Source organism: Neovison vison, chromosome 3, assembly GCF_020171115.1.
Source record: "Neovison vison isolate M4711 chromosome 3, ASM_NN_V1, whole genome shotgun sequence".
In the NCBI taxonomy this organism is placed as follows: domain Eukaryota; kingdom Metazoa; phylum Chordata; class Mammalia; order Carnivora; family Mustelidae; genus Neogale; species Neogale vison.
In genome coordinates, this window is record NC_058093.1 from 41612253 (window position 1) to 41636126 (window position 23874).

Here is a 23874-nt window from a genome sequence, read left to right on the forward strand (position 1 = left end):
GTGAGGCCCAGAGGAGGAGAAGAAGATGAATAGACAGGGGGTCTGGGGAAGAGGGTTCCAGACAGAGGGTGTGACCCCAGGGGCCGCTGGAGAGGTTGGCAAGGGAGAAGGAGGGGGGTCTGGCTCTTGTATGTGCTGTGACTGGAGGGCTGTCACAAGTCGCTGAGGAAGCTTGGTACCGGAAGAGGAGACTCAGGGAGACTGGGAAGGATAATGCTTTCATCCTAGAAATGTCATGTCTAGTATGTCTGCCAGATGACACAGGCACATGGACGGAGTAGCCATTGGTGCTTTTTGTCTGCAGCCCGGGCTGAGGGTCAGAGGGCACCCTTGCAGGTTGGGATGGGAAGGTCTGGGCATCAGGAGAGCAGGGGCGGCCTGGGAAGCCACCCTGTCGTGGCTGAGGCTTCTGTGTGTCCTGGGCTAATGGCCTGCTGCCAGGCCTGAGAGGGAATGGCGAGGTGTCCTTGGGGCCCAAGGGTCAGCTTCCAGTCTCAGGGTGATCTGGACACCCAGGCCTTCAGCCCCTGCCACCATGGGATGGATCAGGGCCAGGATCCTTCTCAGAGTCCGGCTCCTTCCTCTAGATGTCACAAGTCGTTGTTAGGGTTTGCTCTTTATGTTACCTTGACTCCAAACCCCTTAAGTTGGAAGTATCTATTGTGAAACTCCCAAGTGTGGTGGTCTGCAATGTGGACCCTGCCCCAGAGAGGGGCATCTGGACGGGGGTGTGTGTGGGCGGACCTGTGCTGTAAGGACCAGAACTTTAGCAGGTCCTGGAGGATGCGGGGAGAATGAGGCCACAAGAGCAGGGCAGGGGTGCCGTTACTGGTGGGCGTCCTGGGGTGGAGCAGGAGGTGGTAGAGACAGAGAGCATTGAGACAAGGCTGTCTGTGGAGCCCTTTTACTGTTTGCAACTCACACTCACCCCCTGTCCCGCCCCATTCTCCACAGACAAGATGTCCTTCGAGGGGGCCAGGCTCAGCATGAGGAACAGAAGGAACGGCACGCTGGACAGCACCCGGACGCTGTACTCCAGCATGTCTCGGAGCACGGACGTGTCCTACAGCGAAAGCGTGAGTCCCCAGCAGCGGTGCCGTCCTGTCGGAAGGCAGTGCTCTGCCTGTGATGTTAGTTGGGGACGCACACTGTTTCTTTAAAAAGATCGTACCTCAGAGTGTAGTGTTTTGTTCTGTGGCTTGTTTTGGTCACATAAGGAAGCATTTTCTCTTCTGTGTTGTTTTTCCAGTATCCTTATTTTAAACGTTGTAGCCTTAAGACATTGTTACATGATGTGTTTATTAACAGGCGTTCAGGCAGTTTACAATACTGAGCTGTTCACACTGGTTAATGCTTAGTGCTTGGTGTTCTTGCTTCGGGTTCGGCTGGTTCACCGCAAATGACTCTCGAATCTAAGTCCTTCTCTTCAGCTCTATGGCTGGGTCTCAGTTTGGGTCCTCATTTGTTCTTGCAACAGCTTCTAATTGTTCTCCTGGGCACCTGTGTGTCCTGTTCCAAGACAGCAACTACGCTGCCCTGCAGATGTGAGGAACTGCCAGCCATGCTTCCTGGGGGCCAGCAGGGGCCCTCTTCTTCCTGTGACCAGATTCTGTGGGGTGGGAGAGTTTTGAGGCTGCCTGGTAGGGGAGCATCTCCCCATTCCTGTCTGCTATGTTGTTGCTCAGGCACGTCCCACTGGCTTCGTGCCCATCCTGCGGGCAGATCCAATATGCTCGCCTGTTAGGATATAAAGACAGCATTCTAGTCTGATATCAAGGCCCCCCTCGTCTGTGGTGTTGGAAGTCAGAACAGTAGCTCCCTGTGGGGATGAGGAGGGAGGAGGGTTTGGGAGGGCTGCTGGGCATGTCAGTGTCTAGGTCTGACTGGTGGTTACAGGGGGCTGGGTTTGTGATCTGTTGGTGAGCTCTAAGACAACAAACGAGGGGCAAGCGGCCCCTGCATACTGCGTATGCAGGCAGCGCCGGTTCTCAGGTGCTGCTCCAGTATGAGCCCACCCCCAACACAGAATGCCTCCTTAGATTTTACACCTGGTCTCACCTTAGCCCTGGCCCTGCAGGAAAAAAATGAAGGGCAAAGACAGTGGGGCCTCTCCTCCAGCCTCAAGCAACAAGAGGCCTCCTGGAAGATAGGAAAGGCCTTTTCCCCATTTCACTCTTGGACTTGGGCTGTGATGCCTCTGGGAGATGGACAAAGGCTGACTTTCTCTTGCCATTCTCCATGGCTCCCAGAGGATTTCTGGATGGATTTCCTGCTCACATCCTCAGAGGTGCTGGCAGCCCCCTCCAGCTAGAACTTCTGAGACCACCCAAGGATACCTCATTTCCAAGGGGTCCTGTTTGCAGCCACCCGCCTCCCCCAACCCCCTGTGAACACACAACTCTGCAAAGTGCATTTTCAGAGGGAATTTTTAGCTACACAGCAGTGTTTGTACCACCGCTCGTCTGTGATCATTGACTCCACAGGACTATACAGCTGTAGAGTCCTGTTCATTTAGTTATTAAGTCGACTTAAAATTAGTTAAGATGTTAGAAAATATTATCAGGGAGAAAAGGCATCATAGGCTTTGAGATTTTTGCCTTCAGATGAGTATAAGAATTGTGGTTGTTTTCCACATTTTTATTGTCTGTGGAAGAGAATGTTCAAGTGTCAATTTCCAGCTTAAGGAGCAGTAATAAAAATACTTTTGCACCCACCACCAGCTTAAGGAACAGGATAGGACAGACAACTGAAGGGGAAAATGACAAAAGGCATGAGCATGCATTGAATAAAAGAGGACACAAAAATAACCCATAAGTGTGTGAAGAATGGTTCAGTCTCTCTATCAGCAGCAAGACTTTGGAAGGCCCCACGTGCCACCCCCTCTCCCCGTGCCATCCTCTCTCTCCTGCCAGAGGTCACTGCGAGCCTGCATTCTGTGTTATTGTGTTTATAAGTTTATATGAATATATATATAAATATATATCCCTAAACAATATATTATTTTTTTTAAAGACTTTATGTATTTATTTGAGAGAGAGAGAAAGAATGAGCAGGGGGGAGGAGCAGAAGGAGAGGGAGAAACAGGCTCCCTGCTGTGGGACTCCAACCCAGGACCCTGGGATCATGACCTGAGCCGAAGGCAGAGGCTTCACTGACAGAGCCCCCCAGGTGTCCCCCTATTGCTTAGTTTTATCTGGTTTTGGTATACATGGATGTCTACACGTATTCTTTGGGGAGTTTTTTTGTTGGTGGTGATCATTACGTTTTTGAAATTTGTCCGTGTTGAGAGATGAAGCAACAGCTGGTCTGTTTCATTCCTGTTCAGTGCTCTGCTCTGTCCTGTGCATGTCTGTCCAGCCTGAGGGGAATGTCTGGGTTTTAGGGCTTTGCTGTTAGGAGCAATGCCATGTGAAAGTTTTGGGGGGTGTGAGGTGGGGTTCGCTGGGAAATGTTCTAAGGGTGAAGCCGGGTGGGTGAAGCTAGACACCTCATCCTCATGGGGTCTGGGTTTAAGACGCAGGATCTATGGGACAACTTTAGTTTGAAGGGCCAGGAAGAGGAGGCATGCGGTCCCTGCTTCTTTGATGTCTCAGAATGTAGGGTGGTGGGCACCAGGGGGCAGACTGCCTCATGCACTGTGGACTTCATTCTTAGAGACTGCCTGTTTTTCTGGGGCACCGCCGGTGGCAGCCTTGCTGCCAGGGATGTGGGGGTCAAGGCTGGCTTTGGTGCCAGTGGCTTGACTTAGGGGGCCAAACCTCTATGAAGTTGTTGGAGAAATCAGCGCCCTGAGGGAAGGGGGTTTGGACAGTCAGCCCTACTTCCCCAGGGCAAGAATCCTGGTAGGGCTGACAACCCATGGCCAGGCATTCTGAGCTTGTTGGCTGTTCACAGGACAAACCTACCTCTCTCTCCCCAGGGCATGGTTTGTAGGGGGATAACTTTGCTGGCCATGGTAAATAATTTTCCGGAGTATTTGTACCAGTTTACTCACCCACCCCTAGAGAGCATGAGGCTCCATGGTCTCACATCTGGCGTCAGCTGCCTTTTTGATTTTCCCCACCTGGTGGGTGTGCCATGGGAAGTCGCTGTGGTTTTCCTTCACACTTGCTTCGTTAATGGGGAGGCTGAGCCTCTCTTCACATATTTATGGGTTAATTTTATGTCCTTTTTTATTCGATGCATGCTCATGCTTTTTGTCATTTTCCCCTTCAGTTGTCTGTCTTATTGTTAGTGATTTCAAGTGGTTGAGATAGTCTATCAATCCTGTGATGATTAATGTGTATTAATCTTGAGGAGCATAAAACTACACTTGAGGAGTGTAGTTTTTTCAATGCATTTGCAATTATAGTATCCCACTTGAGGAATATATATTTTTTCAATGTATTCTTCATCTCTTTCCAAATAGTTTACTTTTGCATCTGAAGGGAAGACTTTGATGCATAGAAACTTGTGGTTGTTTATCAGAATGAGGTCCTGGATATGCCTTATGACCTTGTCCATGGGGGAGTAAATACAACCCTTGAAGGAGTCTTTGGAATATGTCTTCTTTTGAAAAGCAAGTGTAAGAGGAAAGAGAATCCGCTTTGATACATTATTTATGCTAAACTCTCAACAAATGCTTACATTCCCTTGGTAATCCTAGGGACGGAAAAATATGATTTGTATGTGTATCATGACATTTATTACAAGATAATGCCAAGTTAACTTGTATAAAAATTTGCATTTAGTTATAAAAATTTAAATGTATGCCTCTTTTAAAAAACTGTGTGGTACTCTAAAAGCATGAACGGATGCTGGGTGCTATGAATATGTGGTAAATTCTTGAAACCTTTGAAGTAGGTGTAGATCATATTTAGTATTCATTAATGACAGCAGTGTGTGAGAATAAATTAGTGATATGCTGTCCAATGTTCTTTCTCCAAAGGACTTGGTGAATTTTATTCAAGCAAATTTTAAGAAACGGGAATGTGTCTTCTTTACCAAAGATTCCAAGGCCACGTAAGCAACAATTTTCCCTCCGTTTTTGCTTCCATGTTGGAAAATAAATTATTAACAACCATTTCAACAGACGAACGAATGTTCAGTAGTTCATTATTAAAGTTGTTTTCATCTTGCAATTCCCAGAAATGGTTTGTGAGCAGGAAGAATTTGGCAAGTAGCTTGAACTTGGTCCCTAGAGCGAGTCCCTAGAGCAGTATCATTTCGTTTTGTATTTTTAACTTTGGTAATAGTTGGTAGAGGCACCAAGAGAGGCTGTTGCGCCCTTTGGTGTTTCCATGAGCCTGGGAGCCCACCTGAGTGGCCACAGCAATGAAGGTTGTTGTGCTCTAGTGGTTGGCAGATGGCCCCAAGCAGGAACATGTGTGGCAATCTAGCTCCTCTTTAGGCTGTTGACCTTTGGCCTTCCCGTCCAATCGGGTGTTCATCCACTCTGAGTCTCAAGTGTTTTGGAGCATCAACGTGGGGTTTCAAAAACCATGGAGAGCATCCCCCTGCAGCTGTAAATGCAGGCGGTACTTGATGAATGTTAGCTAATGAGTGACTGAGTTATTGGCCCAACTGCTGATCTTTCCCGTCGAAGATGTGCCTGGACCCAAAGAGATAATTTTAGTGTTACCTCCCTCTCATCCTGTCCCTCTGCCTTTCCTCTGTTGCCTGGGGCTGAGAGATGAAAGAATCTAGCTATTCATTGGTTAGATAGTTGCTGCTGTAGTTTATAATTAAAGCACCGACCTTCTGCTGAGCAGAGGCAGCCAACAGAGGAAGGATGTAAGAATAAGCAAGAGGAGGTGTGTTAGAACCAGCCCTGGGTCCCACCTTGGCTTGGCTGCCAGCTCATTGCATGATCTTGAACCAGTTATGTTTTTTTTTCTGAACAGAATTCTCAGATGCTGAAATGCTAGCAAAGTATACCTAATGGGTTGTGGTAAGGATTCAATGAAGTAACACCAAAATACCTACCATAGTGCCTCAGAGCACAAAAAGGTCTTAATAAATGTGTTTTCTTGCTTTGTGTGAATTAGAACATGAACATCAGAAAAGCTAAGAATCTCTGTTTTGTCACTGGTGTAAACTTACTCATCATGACTCATTTTGATAGAGTATAAACTTCATGAGTCAACTATTTATTCCCTCAATGGTTTCAATGAAAGACTCTGCTGTTAATCTATTGGTTGACTGGTAGAAAATACAGTTTATTCATTCATTCACTCAAGAAATATTTATTGAACATCTACTCTGCCATGGGGACTTATATACTTAATTGTTAATTCTACAACCAGCCCCCTTTGAAGGTAGCTGCTCTTTAAAAAAAAAAAAAGTTTATTTATTTATTCATTTGAGAGAGAGAAAGTGAGAGAGAGAGAGCGAGAGCGAGAGAGAGTGAGCACATTAGTTGGGGGAGGGGCAGAAGGAGAGGGAGAAGCAGACTCCCTTCTGAAGAGGGAGCCTGATGCGGGGCTTGATCCCAGGACCCTGAGATCACGATCTGGGTCAAAGGTAGACATTTAACCAATCGAGCCACCCAGGTGCCCCAAGGTAGCTGTTCTTATCATTGACAGTCAAGGCCTGTGAGCCCCAACAGTTCAGTATTTTACTGGTCACACTGCCAGTGGGAGACGGATGAGGGACTGGACTCAGGTTTTCGGATTCCCAGCTTGTGTGCTCTTTTTGTCTCCTGACCCTACACTTTCTAAGAATGGCACTGCCTCAGGCATATTGTATTCATCAGCAATTTCTTAGGTGCAGAAATCAGTCTAATTGGTTTAAGTGAAAGGGTTAGTAATGGGAACTTTTGGCTGAAAAGCATAACCAGAGCCAGGGCAGTGGCATAGAGACTCTGTCTCTTCCCACTTGTTGTTTCTGCTGTCCTCTGGGTGGGCAGGCTCTTCATAATTGGTGGCAAAGTGGTTACTATATCTGACATGTTACCAGTAGGGGGGAAGAGGGCCTCATTCTTAGCAAATCCTCCAAAAAATTCTGGACAGATGTTCATGGTTCTCCTTGGCCTTAGTTGGGCCATGTGCCTACATTTAAACTTGTCCCTGGGCTAGGGAATAAGACATGCTGATTGGCCAGACGTGGGTATTATGTCCACATGGAACCCATGTGGAAAGGAAGGATGCCTCAAAGGAAAATCAGGGTGTTCCTGCTAGCCAAACAGGAAATGGATGCAAGGTAGGGAAACCTATAGCTGTCCACCTTAAAGGGCTTGGTTACAGCTTGAGTCTGGCCCAAAACAAAGGGAGATGTGGTGAACAACCCCCATCTTCAACAACACAAGCAGAAGACAGGAATGCCTCAGGGTCTTCTGGTTCCCTTTTAGAAGGGCACAAGGTTGTAGACCAGGGCCAAGACTCTGTACTCTTTGAACTTCCCCGTATTTATTGCTATTATCTCTCCATAGGTGATAGGAATACTCTGTGTCATCCAAATTTCCTATTGGACAAGGACATCAAATGAAGTAACTATTAATATTGATACCCCCAATTTGCTTGCTTGCCCCACAAGCTGACATAGGTTGTCTGAGTCTCCCCAGAGAATCCCTGTGGTTGCTCATATGTGCTATGTGCAGACTGCTCAAGTTTCTCTGCTCTACCCCTTGTGGATTTCTATTTCTTGAGTAGTTACTGGAGGGTGATGCCCAATCACTGCCCCATCTGGTGAAGGCATCTGAAACATTGCTGTCCGGCTCAGGGGCTGCATCCCGGCACTTCTGAGGCTGTAAGCCCCTGGTCTGGGTTTGCTCTCTTCTCTCTGCCTTGGCCATGCTGCACTCTAGATAGAAATAGGGAGGACCCTACTTTCTTTATAGCTGCTCTATGCAATGGAACTTTCAGCCATGATGGAAATATCCTATATCTGCACTGTCCAATATGATAGTCACTAGCCACAGGGGGCTCTTGAGCATGTGAAATGTGGCTAGTGCAATCAAGGACTTGAATTTATGTATTTTAATTTTAACTACTTTAAACATAAAATTACATTGCCACATGTGGCTAAAGGCTGCCTTAAAAGTCTGTCTTCAACCATAGTGAGAATAGGTGAGGCAGAGACTTCTCTTCCCCTTCCTGCAATGAACTTTTGTGGGTGTGGACAGAACCCCGTGGGTAGCAAGATGGTAAAAGCTAAAGAGAGAGAAGAGGAAGCCAACTTGGACCCTGGTGGGGAGGACTCTGAGACCACTGGGGAGCAACCTTGGCTCTGTAATAGAGCTGAGTAAGTACCCCAAGTAAGGGACTGAGTAAAAGAAAGGGCTGAGGAAGTTGAAATCAATTCTGGTTGTCTTTCTTTTCTTGGCCAAACTGCATGATGCCCCCAAACCTGTTCCAGAAAAGGGGAGAGATGACTGCTGAAGGCGGGATTTTGGATCCAGGCTTTACCTCTGTTTTTATAACCCTGGAAAATACTAGAAGTCTGACATATATTTTGAACACAGATAATTTCCATACTCTATAGTAATTAAGACTTTGAGTTACAAGGAACTCAAGCTAGCTTAACCTAAAAGGGCTGATTTACTATAAGAAATAGTAATGCCACACAGAACCCAGGAAAAGCCTTGTCTCAATCCAGCAGTATAGATGGGATTGTAGAGCGGCAACAGGCTCACTGTGGTCCATGTTACACATGTACTCTCCAGCAGGAACCCACACTGATGTATCATTCACAACCTCACCCTTAGGAGGGTGACCTGCTTACGAGGATTCCTGCCATGGTGTACTTGTTCCTCACCGTATAAGGTCTTCGCTGGTTACCCTGGGCTTCCAGCACTTCAAAAAGATCTCTGTTAGCAGAGTAACTCATTTCACATAACACAGTTGAGGCCAATTGCTTCCAGGTAGTAGAATCTTGGTTACCAATAGAATCTGTCTCTTTCTGGAGCAATCATAAAACCTCCTCCTCAAACTATTTTTTTCTCCATTGTATTTTTAGAACCTGTCATACCACTATTATCATTTGGTAAAATGAAAATGTGATCTACTGCCATAGAGTGCTTTTAGAATTAATTCTATATTTTCCATCTGTCAAATAAGCTCATCAATGAAGAAGACCTTGAGAATATAGCCCTTCCCATGACAGCTATATATGCTTAAGTCCACCTTCCAGAAGGCACAACAAACAAACAAACAAAAATTTACAAAAATCACTGAGGAATGATGAGTATTCTAACTATTTACACGACGACTAATCAATGTATTCATTCACTCATTTATGCCTTCATCATTTGGAAGATATTAGCCGAATGCCCTTATGCTAAGAACAGAGAATAGAAGATAAACAGAGTCTAGTTAGAAGCAAACCCTAACAGAGTTTCTCAACTTGTTTACGTTTATTTGACCTAGCCTGCACAGGGAATCTTTGCTTCAGAGTCGCCACATATAGTTGCCCAGGCTGTGCACTGCACAAGTGTGTTAGTGTCACAGGCCTATGTCTGCCAAAGGGAGCATCTTTTCTAGCATGTTGGTGGTTAGGGTGACTACATACTTTATTTTGAGACTTGGAACACTGACAAGCATGATGAGGCTCTGACCCTACTAGGCCTTGGGCAGCAGATATAAACTGGGATTGTTCTGGGCAGATCAGGACCTTTGGTCATGCATGCTGTTCTGCTTCTCCACAGGCCATGGCTCCCTTGAATTCTTAGCACCTTCTGACTCTTGTCCAAAGACTAATGGGAGAGACAATAGGGGGAGCCAAGTGGGAGGGGCAGGCAGAAAGAAACTGGGAAAAGGGAGAGCTGCTTTGGTCACACTGACTTTTTTTTTATATTAAAGATTTTATTTATTTATTTGACAGAGAGAGAGATCACAAGTAGGTAGGGAGGCAGGCAAAGAGAGGGGGAGAAGCAGGCTCCCTGCCGAGCAAAGACCAACCCCCCTCAATGCAGGGCTAAATCCCAGGACCCTGAGATCATGACCTGAGCCAAAGGCAGAGGCTTAACCCACTGAACAACCCAGGCAACCTGGCCACACTGACATTTTTGTTGGGGTTCCTCTTCCTCTCTTTGGAGACATGGTGGTCAGGATGCAACACAGCTCTGGAAAGAGGAGCCAAGTAGCCATGGCATGGATTTTTAGATTTTGTTTAAACTGCATTTTTCTTCTTTTCTGTTGCCACTGCCTCTGCTATTCCTTGGTCTGTGTGTATGGCAACAGCACAACCCAAAATCACTTGCTATTTTTTCCAGCCCTCTCAGTAACCCTGAGAGGAGTGGGGCTGTGCTGAAGAAAAGGAGGGGTTGGCTTGTTCTGTACTAAACTGGTGTTATAACATATATATATGTTATATATAACATATATAACAGGTGTTATACCAACTGTTCCCGAGAGGTCCCCAAAACTGGAGAGCAGGTGTCCCATCCAGTTAATCCCTGGGTGTAATGGGTTCAGCCCAGGCCTGCCTCAGAACAGATTTTCAATCCTTTACCTCTTAACTGCCTATCTTTTCATCCTCCTCCGATTTTGTAAATGCACAATTGTCCCTTAACAAACACATATATTTTAGTTCTGTGGCACTCTACATGGGGAGAAACAGTGTTTATTTATTGCAGTTTGTTCTTGTCTAGCCCAATGATAGAAAGTCTCCCAAGCAGCTGACATCTAGTACAGACAGGATGGTCTTTCTAATTTCTGGATTGCTTTGGTTCCCTGCCAGGGGACCCACTGTCTCTAGTGAGTACCATCCCTGAGAAGGAGGACTCACCTCACCTCAGGCGAGTGTTACTGGCCAGACGCACTCTGGCAGGGCTGACACTCAGGGCTCCTGCATGTTATAAACCACACGGGTAGCTACATAAAGAGTCTCCAGATTTCAAAGGCTTAATCCCATAATAACCTCAAGGCTATGTATGCAGAGACAGACTCCATGAAGGCACTTCTGTATCTCAACTCTCAATACAGAGCCAGCTTTTTGGTGCATGCACAATAGACAACAGGGATAAAACAGCAAGATAGCTTTTAAACAATCCACTGAGATGATGACTGTAGTCTGAAAATAGGATTTGATGGCCAGATCTCTGTGTTTATTTAAGCTAATAACATGTAGTTTATTTTAAAAATGTGATGAATGACTCAAGTAGGCTTAATGAAACCAGTTCTTTCTTGTCAATATCATCCTGCTCAGGGACAATGTGTGCAAGTGTGGCTATGCCCAGAGCCAGCATATAGAAGGCACCCAGATCAACCCAAATGAGAAATGGAGTTACAAGAAACACACCAAGGAATTTCCGACGGATGCCTTTGGGGATATTCAGTTTGAGACTCTGGGGAAGAAAGGGAAGGTAAGCGAAGGTTATCTATTTTAGCTGATTCACACAACCTGAACTCCCTTAAGTTACCTTTAATGGATTCACAGGATGGAGGCAGGAGATATGGGTAGTCAATGCAAAACCCACAAGTCAAAAAGCGGTGATTAGAATATGTACAGCTGGAAAACTCAGCTCCTGACTGGCTGCCGCCCAGAGGCTTTCCCTGAGGACACAGCAGGCATGGTGGTATCCTCAAATGCACAGGCATCTCCGGTCTCCATGGCATCACCAGCCCTAGGCAGCTGGAAACCTGGGACTCCTCGCATCCCCAAGCCCTGTGTTTGCAGCCCTGGAAGGTGGGACACTGCTGTGTCTCTTCCCAGGGCCCCATACCCCAGGATGGGCCACAATTATCTCTTGCCTGCCCATAACTCCCCTCTCTCGGTCTTGTCCCTCGGTGTACAGTCAACACTGGCGCTGGAGGGTTCCCCATCCCATCCTGTTTCTACTCTGCTTCAAACACCTCACAGGTTCCCCACCGTCTTTAGGATAAATTCTCGAGTTCTCCAGCTGGCCTGGATGGCCCGTCGGTGGCACCACCCCTCCCCAGCCTACTGTTTTCCTTCCACGTCCTCGTGAGGACCCGCGGTAGCTGATGGCCCATACGCCTCGCTCTTCCCACAGGAGCAGGTGGTTGGGAGGACCGGTGCCCACCGTGACACTTTCCCTCTTCCCCGCAGTATATCCGCTTGTCCTGTGACACGGACGCGGAGACCCTCTATGAGCTGCTGACCCAGCACTGGCACCTGAGAACTCCCAACCTTGTCATTTCTGTGACTGGTGGTGCCAAGAACTTCGCTCTGAAGCCGCGCATGCGCAAGATCTTCAGCCGCCTCATCTACATCGCGCAGTCCAAAGGTGCGGGCGGTCCCTGAGGGGGTGGGGACACGGCGCCGCCTCTGTCGATGCTGGGCCCCGTTGTCTTCGGGAGACGGAACTGAGTCCCCAAATGCAGTTCATGTGCAGAATATAGACTCTCTAGAAGTACACGATTAATCATGATCTATTGAAAGCAAGGTCCTCGAATGGACAGACAGGGAGCTCTGGCAGGTGGTGATGAGGGGTTTGGGGTGGGAGGTGATGGTGGGGGGTCACAAGGTTAAATCAGCGTCAAGGTGCTCCCTTGTGGGTTCTTTTGTCTCCTTGAATCATCTAAAGTTTTCATTGTGTGGCTTCTACATATAAAACTTTACCCAGAAAATACTCTGGCAAATCAAAAAGGCAAGTTTCATTTCTTCGCTCTTTAATTTTGAGATCACTGATTCGCCTTTGGAAATAGCGATGGTGCTTGACAGGTTGTAAGCACTAGGTAAGAGTTTGATTGAGATCAAGGTGAGTAACTGTAGCTTTGTTACCTGAAATATTCACCATAGTGTTGCCTTTCTTAATTTTTTTATTATGAAAAATTTCAAACCTACAGAGAAGAAAGGCTCATATAAGGCACATCTTTATACCCTTCACTTAGAATCACAAATTATTAATATCTTCCCACAATTGTCTTATTACTTTCCAAAAAATAGGCACATGTTTGGATTTTAAATTTTTTTATTTTTTAAAAGATTTTATTTCAATTATTTATTTGACAGAGGGAGACACAGTGAGAGGGGGAACACAAGCAGAGGAAGGGGGAGAGGGAGAAGCAGGCTCCCCGCCGAGCAGGGAGCCCACCGCAGGAAGCTCATTCTAGGACCCTAGGATCATGACCTGAGCCACAGGCAGACGCTTAACAACTGAGCCACCTAGGCACCCCCACATGTTAGGATTTTTTAAAGACTCATTTGAGAGTAAACTGCAGGCATCATGACCCTTGGCTCTAAGTATGTCGGCATGAACCTCTCAAGAACAGGGATGTTCTCTCACATAACCCAGTACAATTTTCAAACCTGAGAAAGTTAGCTAACCAGTGCTATTATCTTAAGAAAACAGTCCATATTTTATTTTTGCGGATTATTTCAATACTGTCCTTTTAAGCAAACAATAAAGAACAAAATAGAAACTCCAAAACAAAAAACATCCCCAAAACCAAAACCACCCACAAACTCCCCAAACTGAAAAGCAAACAAACAAACCACCTCCTTTCCCCCCTCCTCAGTGGACTCCATTGACTTAGCTTTTCATTCCATAGCAAACTAAAGAGCTTTTTTCATCTTGGATTTCTCTGAAGAGTTTCTTGGTCTTTCAGGCCGTTTTGAAGAATATAGGCAAATCGTTTTTACAGATGGCTCCTTCATTGGATTTGATGTTTCCTCACGATTAGGTTCAGTTCATCAAAGCTTAATATTTTAAAAGCGTCTTATTAAGAATACTAGTTAACTGGCAGAACATAGGGACACATGTCTTATTTTTATTTTTTTCTTGCCTATCTTTTGTTAGATTTATTCTTGTGTATATTATTTTGTTGTTGACATCACTATTATAAAGGTACCTTTCATTAAAAACTTTTTTTTATTGTGTTATGTTAGTCACCATACAGTACATCATTAGTTTTTGATGTAGTGTTCCATGATTCCCTGTTTTCTTTAAATGTCAAGGAGAATGTTGTTCCCGTTAGTTCTCCCTTTCCTGACCCACCAGAGGGAGCTGCAGTAGGAGGTTACTTTGTTTTGAAACTGACCAGGTCCGCTTCCTTACTACTAAATCCTGAACACACATCGTTCATTCAGAATACTTCTTAAATGCCTACTATGTGTCAGGAATTGTTTTAAGTGCTGGGAATATAACAGAAAAAACAAAACAAAACAAAACAAAACAAAACAAAACAAAACAGACAAAAATCCCTGGCCTGAGTACTTCCAGTCAGAGAAGGGAAGGGCTGGTGCTGGATTTCAACAGTCTCGTGTCCTTTGTGTTGGCTTCACTTTCCCACGCCTGGTATGAAAGGGGAACATTGACAGCTAAAATGGTCTAGAGGACGGAGACTGCGTGCCGAGGGTCTGCCATTCATGCCCTGTTAGAAATGGTTGCAGGAATCAGGGAGGACAATCCTAAGGACCACGCTGCATTTACCTCAAAATGTTAGAAGGGCATTTATGTGTGAGGTGACTTACCTTGTTCCTTATCGTTGAAGACAGTAGTAAATTACAGAATGGAGACAAATAGTGAGCAAAGGGACTTTCTAATAACTGGGGGAGAGGGCCGCCTAGAGACTCTAAGCCCTTCCATCACCAGAGCTAATCAAGACTTGCCAGTGACCATCCTCAGGCTGGATTCCCGCCTGGGTAGTACATTAGATCTGGGTGGCTTCCAACTTTAGATTCTATTATTATGCTAAATAATATTTTATAAGTATTTTCTTTACTTCATTTCTGAAAAAAAAATGTGCAAAACCCTTGACATTGTGATGATCATCAAATGTAAACCTTAAAATACCGGTGTGCAAAATTGTGTAATTATAAAGTAAAGCTACATGGTAGGCACCAGGGTCATGGCCCCAGGGTAGGGGTCTGGGAGCAGAGTGCTGGCTTTTCATGGCAGCCCTGCCTTGACTTACTCTCAAGCTCCAGCCTGGCATTTATTATCCATAACAGGATTTACCTGCAAGGCTTGGTAAGGATATAGATTCCCTGGCCCCACCCCCGGAGGATCTGATGATTTAGATCAAGAGTGGGGCCCAGAATTTGGATCCTTTTAAAACCGACTTCTCTTAGAAATGCCTCTAGAGATCCTCTTCTCCTTCCTCTTCATAAGGTCCTCAACAAAGCCCATTGCAAGGGGTGGCTGGCAGTGCCTCGTCCTGGCGCTCACATGGTGGGGACTTTTTCAGGGGTCTGTGAGCACAGGATGGGAACCTTACTCAGAGCCAGCTGAGCATTTGCTCTCCTCCCTCTTTGACAGGCGCCTGGATTCTCACTGGAGGCACCCATTATGGCCTGATGAAGTATATTGGGGAAGTGGTGAGAGACAACACCATCAGCAGGAATTCAGAGGAGAACATCGTTGCCATTGGCATAGCAGCTTGGGGCATGGTCTCCAACAGGGACACCCTCCTCAGGAATTGTGATGCTGAGGTATGTGACAGGAAGAGGGATGGGACAGGAGGAGGTCTGTGAAGAGAAAGACTATGGCATGGGGCTCTGGTCTGAACATTGTGGCTCTGAGATGGGGACAAGCTCATAGGGAACTTAACTTTACAAGGAGCACCTTTGGGACAGACAATTAAAAACAAGGTTGACACAGATACCTGGGTGGTACAGTCGGTTAAGCTTCTGACTTTTGATTTTGGCTCAGGTCATGATCTCAGGGTCATGAGATTGAGCCTTGCCTCTGGCTCTTTGTCCGTCTCCCTCTCCCTCTATCCTGTGCCCCCACCCCCGGCCAATGCTTTCTCTCTCTCTCTAAAAAACAATGATAACAACCTCCCCAAAATACCCAAAAACAATAAAACTCCCCAAAACCAAAAACTCTCCCCAAAAGAACAAAAACCAACCCAACAAAAAGAGTGACACGATCAAAGAAGTCCTGTGAAAGAGTTACTAAAAAGTATGTTTTGTTTATTAAAATTCTTCCTGACAATATTGTGTTGAAGTCAGATTCTTTATTCATTATAAACATGACTTGAGTCTGTCCCAACAGGGCTCAAGCCTTGGGCACCATATCTTTATTGCTTGGCCACACTCACAAGAATTGCTGGGAATGCTGGTTAATTTGGCTTTAAGAGAGCTATGAATAGTTTTCTCCTTAAAGTTTCCTATGAGCATATTTAGAAAGTAATCAACACACATTTCATGGTATAAATGCAAGGTAGATGCATGAGGATTTTTAGCAAGTGTAGAATTTTGAAAACAGTGCTTCTAGTGAATTGAAAACCTCCTTAAGCAATAGGTGATGTCTACCTAGAAGCTTTGGACCAGATGCTCAGAAATCCCAGTTTACTCTGCACCTTCTTCCACCTGGGACTCTTTGGAAGTTTAGGTGGTAAATGTTCAGGATTTTTAGAATTATTCTGGTTCTTTTTACTTTCTATCTTTATTTTAGAAGATTTTATTTATTTATTTAGAGAGAGTGAGCATGCATGAGCAGGGAGAGGGGCAGAGAGAGAGGCAGAGAGAGAGTCTCAAGCATAGTCCACATGGAGCATGGAACCAGATGCAGGGCTCGATCTCATGACCCAGAGATCATAACCTGAGCTGAAATCAAGAGTAAGATACTTAAGTGACTGAGCCACCCAGGCACTCCCGGGTCTTTTTAAAAAAAATTTTTTTTTGGGGTGCCTGGGTGGCTCAGTGGGTTAGGCCTCTGCCTTCGGCTCGGGTCATGATCCCAGGGTGCTGGGATCGAGCCCCACATCGGGCTCTCTGCTGGGCGGGGAGCCTGCTTCCTCCTCTCTCTGCCTGCCTCTCTGCCTACTTGTGATCTCTCTCTCTGTCCAATGAATAAATAAAATCTTAAAAAAATTTTTTTTAAAGATTTTATTTATTCATTGGACAGAGAGAGAGATCACAAGTAGGCAGAGAGGCAGGAGGAGAGAGAGAGGGAAGCAGGCTCCCCACTGAGCAGAGAGCCTGATATGGGGTTTGATCTCAGGACCCTGAGATCAGGACCTGAGCTGAAGGCAGAGGCTTAAACCCACTGAGCCACCCAGGCTCCCCTTTTAAAAAATTTTTTAAAAATGATATTACTTTTGTGCCTGGTAGGATTTTTGAGGTATGTAAGGGACAGAGGAGAGTATGGAGCCATTTCCAAGCATCTCCCAGGAGGCAGCAAGGTGGGGTGGGAGGCGGAGGGCTTTGCAGAGAGAATAGACTGGGTGTGAGGAACTTTCCTAACTATGTAGTCTAGAGTGAGTCTGAATTTTTATAAAAATAAACTTGTATTATTATGGGATGGATTAATTGTGCAGAGTGAATTGTAGATTTTGTTGTTGTTTCTAGATGCTCAGCCAGGGGTAGCAAAATCATCTCCTATCAAATGTCAACTTCAGGAGTCAGAATGGCCTGGCTTAGGATTCTGAGGACAGGGGCAGGCTGGGTGGGAAAGAATGTAGGGTTTATCTCTTAGCCATGTTTGTACTGGGCATTGGCTTAGTGTTGTATAATCACCATTGCTGTGTGGATACATTCCATATATGAATTCATAGAATCACAAGAACAACCCTATAAGGTAGGTACTTCCCCCCTGCTGGATTGGAATAGCAACAACAAAAGACTTCAGTATTTCTCTGATGGCATCCTCTATCAATAAGTAAAATGTGAAATGATTATGTAAAGATTAAATGGAGAGTTCTAATCACTTGGAAATTAAGAAGAAAACAAATAAACAACATCTTGCTAAATAACTATTGGTTCAAAAATGAACTTTCAGGGTGCCTGGGTGGCTCAGTTGGTTGGATGACTGCCTTTAGCTCAGGTCATGATCCTGGAGTTCTGGGATCGAGTCCCGCATCGGGCTCCCAGCTCCATGGGGAGTCTGCTTCTCCTTCTGACCTTCTCCTTGCTCATGCTCTCTCTCACTGTCTCTCTCTCAAATAAATAAATAAAATCTTTAAAAAAAAGAACTTTCAAAAATATAATCACAGATCACTTAGAAAGGAATGCAAATGAAAACATTATATGGCCAAAGCTGCACTCAGAGTGGAATGCATAGTCCTATAACACTTATTAGCAAAAATCAAGAAAAGAATTCAATAATAATTGAATAATATCTGACATTATTTAGTCTTCACAACAATGAAGTGCTACAATGAAGTGCTCTCATTACAGATGAGAAAACTAAGTCATAGAGAAAGTAAGAAGTTTTCTTTATTCACATGGCTTGTAAGTGCCAGAGCCATGGTTCACAGTCTTTTAGCTAACACAGTGTTCAAATTAATAGGTTTGAAAATAACACCACTAACAACCCTTGAGAAGGAGGAAAACAATAATATTCCATCAGAAATAAATTAATTAGAAAGAAAAATAGGAAGAATAGAACTCTTATTTATTCTCTGAAATAATTTTAACAATTTAAGGAATAAATAGAACTAAATCAAATAGAATAATCTAAATCAAATGTAATACAAATATTGGGAAAAATTTTACAGATGCAGCATACAACTGTATGTCAATACATTTGAAAATCTCATGGAAATTTATATTTTTCTGTAAAACCATAATTTCCAAAAGATGATTCAACAAGAACTATAAAATCTGATTAAATGAATTATCAGTGAATGAGCTTAAAGTTTAGGGAAATAAAAATCTTTACAATTGCTCTGGGCTAGATGATTTCACCCAGAAAATTTTAAAAAGTCTGTTAAGAGTTAAATTAGGGGCACCTGGGTGGCTCAGTTGTTTAGCATCTGCCTTTGGCTCAGGTCATGATCCCAGGGTCCTGGAATTGAGCCCTGCATTGGGCTCCCTGTTCGGTGGGAAAACTGCTTCTCCCTCTCCCACTCCTTCTGCTTATGTTTCCCTCTCTCATTTTATTTATTTGTCTGTCAAATAAATAAATAAAATCTTAAAAAAAGAGTTAATTTAAAATATGGTTGTAGTCTCCAACACATATAGAAGCATGAGATCCTCATAAATTTCTGCAGAAAGATCAAATCTGTACCCTTTCTGGAAAACCATTTCAAAATTTATATCAATCACTTCTCGGCCTTTAGACTAAGATCAAGTGCAAAATTTGTATCAAGTGCATGAAGACTGTTCATACCATACTTATAAATATCACTAGAGAATTTAATATTTAATATTTAGACAAACACTGTTTAAAATATTTCTAATAATATCAAGAATTAACATAAGCCTAAATATCTAGTAATATCAAGAATAGAGGGATCTTTAGGTAGCTTACTGTGTAAAGAGAAAGAAATTTGTGCTAAATAATATTTGCAAAGATTTTCTGATAATATAGAAAATATTTGCAGTTTTAAGTAGAAAATTATGAAAACAATGTAAATTAATCTATATGTCTAGGAAAGACATAAGTGCACTAAAATCTTGATGATTATCACTGAGTTGTGGAATTAAGCATGATTTTATTTTTTCTCATTCTTTTCTGTATTTTCCTTGTTTCCTATAATGAGTATGTATTATTTTTAGATATTCAAATTATAACACTAGTTTTTATTCCTTTTACAAGTCTGTTCATGATACTTTGGTGAGTTAGGGTAGTCTACTAGCAAACCCATATGATTTTGTGGTCAACTTCTTTGTTTCTTTTCTGTCTTCCCTGGAAAATAGTGCTTGGTCTTTTGCACAAGTTGAACCCAGTAATTGTTCGCAGTAACTTTGTTGGCCCTATCTTCCCATGTGGTTTCTATTCATGGTTCGTTACAAATCCCACTACTAGTAGATGGGCTCTACCAGAACCCAGATTTAGCTGAACTGAAACAATACCAGGTACTGAAGTTTTATTCATTTGGAGTCTGTGTTACACTGTCAGAAGTATTGTTGCATTACATATACACAAAAAAAGAGCTCATGCCTCTACTATTGTTGTTATCTAAACTTTAAATCCCTTTGTCAAAGTACAACCACATATGGGTGCCTGGATGACTCTGCCATTAAGCCTCTGCTTTCAGCTCAGGTATCAAGTGTATGAAGACTCTTGTGGTCCTGGAATCAAGCCCTGCACTGGGCTCTGTGCTCAATGGAAAGTCTTCTTCTCTCTCTCCCTCTGCCTGCCGCTCCCACTGCTTGTGCTTTCTCTCTATCGAATAAATAAAATCTTTAAAAAAAAAGTACAACCACAAGGCAAAACAGCACAAAAAAATGAGTGTGAAATTTTATTGTCACACTCATTGAGTGAGGTCATATTAAAACCCAAAACTGATGCAGGAAAATTGAAATCATTGGAATATCAAGTCTTCTTCCAGTGATAGGATATATCCCTCAATTTATGCTAGTCTGTATCCTTGAGGAAAATTTTACAGTTTTTCTCACTAGGACCTACATATTTCTTCTTAATATTGTTTCTAGAGATAATGGATTTTTGTTATTATTGTGAATGGGTTGTTTATTCAGTGTCATTTTGGAAGTGATTTTCATGAAGAAAGGATTTATTTGTTGTTTTGAATCAAATGTTTTGAACTCTTTTTTTTATTCTAATAGTTTTTTAGTAGATTCATTTGGTAGTCTGTGTTTGCAACCATATCACTGATAAATAGTGTTACTTTTAAACATAACTTTTCCATTTAATTATACCTTGCATTTTTTGCCTGGGCTAAAATATTCAGACTAATGTTAAATAACAGTGATGATAACAGGTAATCCAATGGCATCCAAAATACCTGGTATCATAGTGGTAGGAATGAGACTAGTATTTTTACTGTAGACAGAATTTGGTGAAAGCTTCAATAACATTATTTTAAGAAGGTACCATAAGGCATCATCCTTTTATTTCTAGTTTATAATTTTTATTTTTAAATTGAGAATGAACATTGAGTACCAAATATCTTTTTGCATATGTTGGGTTGCAATTTTTTCCCCTTTAATCCATAATCTAATGGACAGAGCTCTGGAAACAGTGTTACTTATTCCTTAATAAACTAATTGAACTGAATTTAAATAGCCAATATTAGGAGTTTTATATCCTCATTCATTAGAAAGCGTGGTCTTTGGCTTTTCCTTTTGTGATTCTTTCCTTGTTAAGGTTTTAGAATTTGTGTCTGTAAAAGTGTTAAGTGGAGTAGGAATGCTTTGTTTCAAGAAGGTTTGTAGGGCTCCTCTGTAATTGCCTGGATGCCTGTCTTGCCAATATTATCCTATCTGTCATTTCTAGGACTCCCCTGAGTAGAGCTCCTGGCTGGGTGAGGACCACTTTGAGAAGAGAACTGTAACATTTGAAATTTTTTTTCATTCTTCCTTTGTTCTGATTGAACATATATACCATTAATAGAGTCAGTAACCTTCTTCTCCTCATTGAATTTTCAACTTGACTTGTATTCTTAGAATTCAGTTTGAACATCTTTTTTTTTTTTAAAAGATTTTATTTATTTACTTGACAGAGAGAAATCACAAGTAGACGGAGAGGCAGGCAGAGAAAGAGAGAGGGAAGCAGGCTCCCTGCTGAGCAGACATCTTTTAATGTAGCCCTAATCCTTTAAGAACTAAACACTTTTGAATGGGACACAGGGGTCAGGAGCTTCTTTGTTTATGCCCCCCCCCCAGCTATTGTTTATTCTATGGCATTAAGTGTTAGGACAAAGTATCTGTTTAATTGTTTCTTTTTCTGGTCCTATAACTATGGACTTCTAAAGAGCAGAGACCCCCATCTTGTTCACTTTCTAATTCATAGACCCTGGCCAAAGTCTTGGCATATGATAACAAATATATATGTGTTTATGTCAGTCTTCCTCTACCTGCATCTACACACACACAAATATGTCTGTGTATGTATGTGTGTGCATGTGTATAAAACTACATGTACACACATGTGTGTGTATCTGGATACACACACATACATACATTAACATACCTACACATATACTTCCTTGAATGCTATCTGTTTCAATGAATTTATACAAATGAGCACAGGGCAATGGAATAAGAACTGAATTGGGAATCTGATCCTTACACCGTCACTGGCCATTTATGACAATGGGCAGTGACCCAACCATTCTGAACCTTCAATTCTTCATACTTAAAATGACGTCCTGTACTATAAGACCTCTAAGACCCTTCCAAAAACTTAGGACTTTGGGAGGAGGCATCAATATATTTGAACCTGATGGGTTAGCCTTCATAATAACATATAAAAATATTATCATGCATGTTGGCCAACAAATAAATCTCAAAAACAAAATTCTCTGTGCTTTTCAGGGATATTTCTCAGCTCAGTACATAATGGATGACTTCAAGAGAGACCCTCTGTATATCCTGGACAACAATCACACTCATCTGCTGCTTGTGGACAACGGGTGCCATGGACATCCTACAGTTGAAGCAAAGCTTCGGAATCAGCTGGAGAAGTACATCTCTGAGCGCACTATTCAAGGTCAGGATTCAGAAAGTGGATCTTAGACAGACCTAGTATCAAGAGCAGTAGCAGCAGCACCAACAATGGTAGCCACCACTCATTAAGTGAAACATGGTGAACCCAATTAGGTGTCCTGTTGCCAGAGAGGTGCTGTTGTTTCTCTTCTTTCTTTGACATCCTAGGACCGTTTCTGCCAACGTGTGGGAGCATAAATGCTGCCTTGTTTCACTCTGGTTTGTCAGTACAGAAAACCCGCTGTCTCTTCTTCTGCTAGACAACGTTCAAGAACAAATAAAACCCATACTGGCAAATCTGAGCTTATGAAGCAATGTAATTAGCTAGGGTAAAAATGATAAAAACCAACCCATTAGGTCAACAGTTGGATGGGTTATGTGTTTGAATCCTGGTTATTTCTATATAGTGGAACCATTTAAAATATTGGTTTCAAGGGAAGAATGTAGCAGTTGAGTGAAAGCCTTTATCTGGTATGGAAAGTGACATATTCTCTCTCTTCACCACTGTTGAGATGTTGGTGTTGAGATACGTCTTATTATGGAATAAGAGTACCTCACAAGGTAGTGATAGACTCCATAACAGGGATATATTGGAGAAGTTTTCAACATCTTTTTCCTTTTTCAGTGGGACATACATGAAGGAAGGCATTTATATATGTAATACTCTTTCTTGAGAGAATACTTAGTTATGCAAATTTGCCACCCACGTAAGAAAGCATAGGATTATGCAAATTAGCAAGAGTGTATTATAAGGATAAACTTGAACCTGGTCTAATATTAGTAAAAGTAAATTATTCACAGCCTTTAGCATTTTAAATATCAGTAACAAATTGCAACATGACATATGTCATACTGGTTTGGGGTGCAGAGACACATCTGTCAAGATCAATGGGGAGATTTCAAGTCTGAGATCTGCAGTCATCACCCACACCCTGGGAACAGAAGCTCCTGGTATGCTTCTTCCTGAGATAGATGAATGTTTCTAATGAGTCCAGAGTCAGTTTTATGTTCTATGCCTTATAGATTCCAACTATGGTGGCAAGATTCCCATTGTGTGTTTCGCCCAAGGAGGTGGCAAAGAGACTTTGAAGGTGAGTCTTGGTTTGGTTTTCTAGAAAATTGATCAACAAACTGACCCAACAAATTTGCTTTGGAGTTCACGTTGATCTAATCTGACTAACTTCTTTTACTATAGCAAGTAGGTAGTAGTATTTTCACCACACAATGTTCCCTAGCAGTCCAGAGGAGACTTTGCAAGAACATGAATAGCTTATATACTTAATATTGGCTTTGGCCATCAGCCCACCAAAGAGAAGAGTTGATATTAACTCATAAAACTACAGATCATAACCAGCATATATATTGGAAAATCATGGCCACCCCATCTGCATGGAGATGAGCTGTGATCACACACAGAGAGGCTACTCTCAGATGGGTTTCCCAGACCACTGAAGGTCCAACCACACACTTCCTGGGCCTGCAAGGACTCCACCCATAAGAAGGAACCCCGAGTCCTAAGCGACTCTGGGATCATAGAAATCTTCCTGGACAATTCTGTAACTCTAGTGTTGAGCAGTGGAGGAGAATTCTGCTCCCCACTCCATCTGTGTTACTCAGATGTTTCTGAGTTCCTCTTATCACCAGCCAGGCTTC

At 43.1% G+C, this 23874-nt stretch overlaps 1 protein-coding gene across 1 annotated transcript in view; it reads left to right on the forward strand.

Moving 5' to 3' along the window:
- The first annotated feature begins 959 nt into the window (after positions 1–959).
- TRPM8 (transient receptor potential cation channel subfamily M member 8) overlaps positions 960–23874 on the forward strand; it is a 76955-nt gene continuing 54040 nt past the window's right edge. The window contains exons 1-7 of the mRNA XM_044240888.1: positions 960–1076; positions 4928–5001; positions 11125–11281; positions 11989–12166; positions 15143–15315; positions 22051–22225; positions 23245–23312. Of these exons, the coding sequence (XP_044096823.1) occupies positions 960–1076; positions 4928–5001; positions 11125–11281; positions 11989–12166; positions 15143–15315; positions 22051–22225; positions 23245–23312 (942 nt within the window). The remainder of the gene's footprint in view (positions 1077–4927; positions 5002–11124; positions 11282–11988; positions 12167–15142; positions 15316–22050; positions 22226–23244; positions 23313–23874) is intronic.